At 44.6% G+C, this 5,725-nt stretch overlaps 1 protein-coding gene across 2 annotated transcripts in view; it reads right to left on the bottom strand.

Moving 5' to 3' along the window:
* KLHL22 (kelch like family member 22) overlaps nucleotides 1–3,501 on the bottom strand; it is a 29,960-nt gene extending 26,459 nt beyond the window's left edge. For both annotated transcript variants that reach the window (XM_004716318.2, XM_045289583.1), the window contains exon 1: nucleotides 3,238–3,501. In XM_004716318.2, the coding sequence (XP_004716375.1) occupies nucleotides 3,238–3,464 (227 nt within the window). In that variant the 5' untranslated portion in view covers nucleotides 3,465–3,501. The remainder of the gene's footprint in view (nucleotides 1–3,237) is intronic.
* Between the last annotated feature and the right edge of the window lie 2,224 nt (nucleotides 3,502–5,725).

Below are 5,725 nucleotides of genomic sequence, written 5' to 3' on the forward strand. Positions count from 1 at the left end.
AGAATGATGAGGGCAATGAATGTACAAATGCGCTTTACACAATTGCTGTGTGTATAGATTGTGATAAGAGTTGTATGAGCCCCTAATAAAATGATTAAAAAACAAACAAAACCAAAACAGCATGCCTCTCTTGCCCTATGCACGTGTCTCACCTGACCTTGCTCTGTGCTACTTCTTTGTTTCCTCAAATGAAGAGGGACATGAAAAGACAGCTATTTGCTGACTTAGAAGAGATGAAGAAAAAAGAGGGAGTGCTGTCAACTATCCAAACAGAATGAAAAGTGTTTCCAAGAATGGAATTGCAGATTTGACAAATGTATTAAGTGTAATGGAGAGTACTTTGAAGGTGATAAGGTTGTTTTGTAAAAATATTTAAATACATAGCTTTTTGGGGGGGATCTTCTTGGGGGGGGGACCCCTTAGTGCGCATGTGCACGCACACACACACACACACACACACAAACACAAAATTTACTTCATGTAGTCTTGAAGGCTGGCAAGTCCCATCTATGGATCAGGCGTCAGGCTGCTTGACTCATGGCTACAGGAGCTGAGGAACCCATAATCTGCTGGTCAAATGGCAGGCTGCTGGCTCAAGTAGCATGCACCATGTATTCAGATGCAGGATTGAGAAGGTAAACTTTGTCATAATATCTATCTTGGATGCAGGCCACACCCACAAGGAAATCCCTTTCAAATGACTGGTTGCTGACATCAAATCATAAAATGGATGATAATTGCACAGTGCCAGCGAAACCACTGAGAACCATGGACTAGCCAGGTTGACAATTAACCTTACTCATTACAGTCATTGAAACAAACTGCTGTTGTGTCAGTTCCAACTCAAGGTGATCCATGTGTGTTAGAGTAAAACGACTCCACAGGGTGGTTCCATGGCTGATATTTTGGGATGTAGATCACCAGGCCTTTCTTCTGCTGTCTCTAGGTGAACTGGAACCTCCCACCTTTAGCAGCTGAGCATGTTAACTATGTACACCTTTCATGGTTGTTAGGTACCACCTAGTTAATTACATCTAGCAACCTCATGTGACAGAGTGTTAATGCCTCCATACGGTTTTCTTGGCTGTAATCTTTATGAGGGCAGATCACCAGGTCTCCCAGAGTCACTGGGTGGTTTTGTTAGCAGTTGAATGCTAAACCATTTGTGCTATGGGGGATACTTGTTTGTACTTTGTACCCACTAAATACCTACAGCTATCAAGTTAATGCCAACTTACAGCAAGCCTATAGGACAGACTAGCACTACTCCTTAGGGCTTCTGAGCCTGTAAATCTTTACAAGAGGAGACAGCCTCACAGTTGGTGGACTGTGCAGTTAGCAGTCCAGCACTTAACTGATTACATCAGCAGGGTTCCTTGTTTGTACCTCAGGTGATAGATATCAAAACCACAATGAGGTACCACTTTCCCTCAACCAAGAGAGGTAAGAATAAAAGTGAAATGGAAAAGAAATATTGGTAAGGAGGCAGAGAAATTGGAACCCTCATCAATTGTAAAATAGTATAGCTGCTCTGGAAGCGTTTGATGATTCTTCAAAAAAATTAACACAGATATACCCTATGACCAAGCAATGGCACTCCTAGGTATAGGTACATACTGAAACTTGTAAGCAGTGATGCAAACAGAAACACACATACCAAGGTTCACTACTGCACTCTGAGTCACTTCCTGGGTATGCAAAATGAGGGTAGTGGCACCCACCTCCATGGGGGCCCCACGCACTGCAGGTGACAGTGATAATGACGTGATTTGCTAATAAACTGATTCATTTAAATCATAGGTATTTTGTGACAACCAGTACAGAACTCTGGGTGAGACAGATCAGCCAACAGTTCCTCCTCGTATGTCAAGTGCTGGGATGGGGGTATGCTGGAGCTTACGGGACCCTTGTGGGACCACTGGAAGGGTCAGAGTCTAAGTGAGAGCTGAGGGAGAATGTGCATAGCTGAGGAGGGAGCAAAAAACCGACACAAGGTGACTCTAAAACCCACAGAGCTATGTGGGTAATGTGTCTATAGTCATAATCACCCATGCCTCAGGCTCCTTTACCAGAAACCTTGAGAAGTGGCATGTATGGAGCACCTTCCAGTGGCATTACATCAACACTGTGTAATGAGGGGTCGGGGCAGGGAGACATGCTGAAATACTTAGGGGTGGGGTAAAGTGTGCAATGCCTTAAAAGAGAGGGAGAGACGTGTGTAACGACAAAATGCTAACAAATGGTATATACTGGGTGTGTATGGAATTCTTTTCTCAATTTTTTCACAGGTTTGAAATTTTCCGTAGTGAATGTTGGGGGTAGAGTAGGAATGGAAGCCAGAGTAAAGTAGAAAGCAAATCTATTTTATACCCAGTTATTACCCTTCTGCACCCAAAACAAACCTCACTGCCATTAAGTCAATTTTGACTCATAGTGATCTTATAGGACAGGGTAGAACTGTCCTTATGAGTTTGAGACCGTAACTCTTTCCGGGAGTAGAAAGTCTCATCTTTCTCCTATGAAGCTGGCTGGTGGTTTCGAACTGCTGACCACAAAATTAGCAGCCCGATGCAGTAACAACTACACCACTAGGGCTCCTCTGATATTGCACTTATAGCAAAATATTCATTTTTATAAAATGCAGAGTTACAAGTAAGTTAAACAGGACATCTTTTTTTTTTACAAAAGCAGGAGAATATGACCAAGAGACTGGACAGCTGAGAGAAACAAGGCACTTTCTAACCCCTTACGACTCCGGGGCTTGTTCGCTGAATCACAACAAGCAGTGGGGAGGACTCTGGAGTCAGCAGGAGGCAGGGGTTTCTGCTGGAGCCCCACCACCAACAACCCACTACATGTGAGGATGTCTTCCAGGTAGGGCTGGCATTATTTCACTCATAAAAACAGGCTGTGCATGTTGAGATGAAAATATTTTGGTGACAGACATTTTCTCAGAAGGGAAAAAAACCAAGAACCAACACTTTTTTATTGTGAATGGGTCAAAGGTGTACAAGCATCAGTTTCATGTTCAATCATTCATACGCATTGTTTCATCTCATTTACTGCTGTCCCCTCAACAGCCCACTTGCTCCCTGTTCCCGTTCGCCTTCCTTCTCTAACCCTTCTGCACTTTGTCCTTGGGCCAGGGCTGCCCTTTTGATCTCCGGTGATGGATCACTCTTAGGAAAACAAACATTTCTAGAGAAAGAGAAAAGCCCAGCTTGAGGGTAAACTCACCTGAAGTAATCACAGGATGCAGCTAGCAGGATTCGGTGGGCTTCAATGTGCTTGCCCTCCACCACCAGGACGACATCGAAAAGAATCCCGCTGTCTCGGAGGGCCAGCAGCCCCCGGAGCAGTGCCTGAGAGTGCTGCGTGCTCCGGTAGGTGTTGTTGATACAGTGCGAGTTTGAGGACTGTGGAGGCAACTTGCAGAGCTGGGTGAACTCTTGGTCCTCTGCCATCCTGGCAGCCTCAGGAAGGCTTCACCACCTCGCTGTCAGCTGGCAAGAGAGGACACAAGGGTCAGCAGGGAGATGAGTATCCTCACCATTCATACAAGCTGGCTAGCTTGTCCCACAAACACTCTTTGTTTATGGAAGGAATACCTCCAGCTCACCTGGGTTTTATCCATGGTCTCCCCAAAGTCCTCCACCCCACCCCACTTTAGGGCCAAACTTGGGACTTCTTCATGCATTCAAAGAAATTTATTTAAAAAAAATTTTTTTTGTCTCCAATGTTAGCTTCTGCAGCACCACTGTGAAACAGAAGCAGTAACTTAGCACTCTAGTGCTGCTGCCACAGAAACACCACAAGCAGATGATTGATTTGTGCACAGTTCAGGATGTTATAAATCTGAATCAGGGCCCCAGTCCTAAGTGAAGGTTTTTTTCCTGTTGGCTCTGGGGGAAGGGAAGGTCTTTGTCTCTTTTCAGCATCTGTGAGCCTGGTGTTCCTTGAAGATCTCCATGTGTCTTTACCTAAACCTGAGCCCTGGGTCTAGGTGGTTCACAGCACAGGAGGCTCTGGGTCCCCTGCTCTAGGATTTTCCTTCTGGGTAGTACAAGGTCTTCCTCTTTATTCAATTCTCTTTATCTCTTATAAGATAAAAAGTGATGCAGGCTTCAACCAAGGGAAGCTCTGCTGACAATGGATCAGGGTTGTGACTTTATTAAGGGTGTTGCATTTCACCCTAAACCCTTTATAGTCTACTGGTATGTGCATTACTGGCAAGAGGATCACAAGCATGAGGACTGCATATTATTGGTGGCAGGAGAGCCGGTAGATGGATCTACAGGGCTGCTCCCAACCTCAAAATTTATCTTCCCCAAATTTTACTCTATCTTTAACCAACTTGTCAGAAAGAGAAGGATCTCCTCTCCCACCTCCTCTGGATACTCTGGGTCCCCTCTGCAATCAGCCACTCTCCCCGCCTTCTCCCTGTACCTATCCCTGCACAATCTAACCTACCCCTTTGCCTTTGGTATCTGAACATTTGCCTGCGGGGCCACCTGCTCCTTCTTCCCCAAGGCCTCTGAGATGGTGGTAGACCAGACCACTCTCCGATAACCACCTTTTCCACTTGGAATTCTCTCTTGCCTGGAAGCTCTCTTACAACAACATTCTTTTCTTTCTGACCTCTTCCCTTCAACCAACACTCTCTGCTCCACGTCCTGAGTTCCCTCCACCTTGACACCTGAGTCGGCAGCTCTTTTGACTACCATATTTTTGTTACTGATACAACCATGTCAGAAACCTTATGGACTCAATGATAGCCTGTACCCGATTACATTCTCTAGTTCCAATTCTTTCTTCTCTCCCCTTTCTCAGCCAGCCACACCCTTATTCCACTTGACACCAACTGGGTTCAATACTTCATGCCCCATTCTTCCCTGGGATGCTAAATGACAAGGCTTCTTCCATTAGACATTTCAAACAAAACTAAAACAAAAAATTCACTGCTATAAAGTCAATTCTGACTCATTTCAAACTCATTGCCATCAAGTCAATTCCAACTTATAGCAATCCTGTAGGACAGGGTAGAACTGCCCCTGCAGATTTCCAAAACTGTAACTTTATGGTAATAGACAGTTTTGTCTTTCTTCCAAGGACAGGCTGGTGGTTTCAAACTGCTGACCCTGTGGTTAGCAACCTAACACATAACCACTACATCCTACAGAGATGCGAATCAAACACCCCACGAAATGATAAACAAACACACACACCTACACATACCCAGACGACATGTTGAAAGGATGTTACAAAACTGGAACCCCCATCCAATGCTGAGGGCAAGTGTAGAAGCCAGCAACACAAACAGAAAGCTGTACACCAGTGTACACCGGTGCATTTTCACAATGGTCAAAAAGTGGAATCAACTGAAATGCCCTATTGATATAGATGAGCCAACAAACTGAGAAATATGCCTACAATGGACTATTATACTACTACAACATGGATGAATCTTGAAAACAGTGTGCTGAGCTAAACAGTTTTGTTGCTAAGAGGGAAAGGCTCAAATGATCTCATGTATAGGAAGTTATGTTTAGAAACCAAAGATTATTCATGGTTATCAGGAATGGCATGGAAGGGGAAGGGGGAAATTTGTGCTTGGAGCGCAATTCGTTCATGGTAATAATGGGTGGTGGAGTCTGGGAAATAGTGACAGTGACCACACAGCATTGAGAATATAATCAATGTCACTGGATTGTACTGTGGAGGAGCC

This window comes from Echinops telfairi, unplaced genomic scaffold (genome assembly GCF_000313985.2).
Source record: "Echinops telfairi isolate 266 unplaced genomic scaffold, ASM31398v2 ScPeMD7_29;HRSCAF=101, whole genome shotgun sequence".
In the NCBI taxonomy this organism is placed as follows: Eukaryota; Metazoa; Chordata; class Mammalia; order Afrosoricida; family Tenrecidae; genus Echinops; species Echinops telfairi.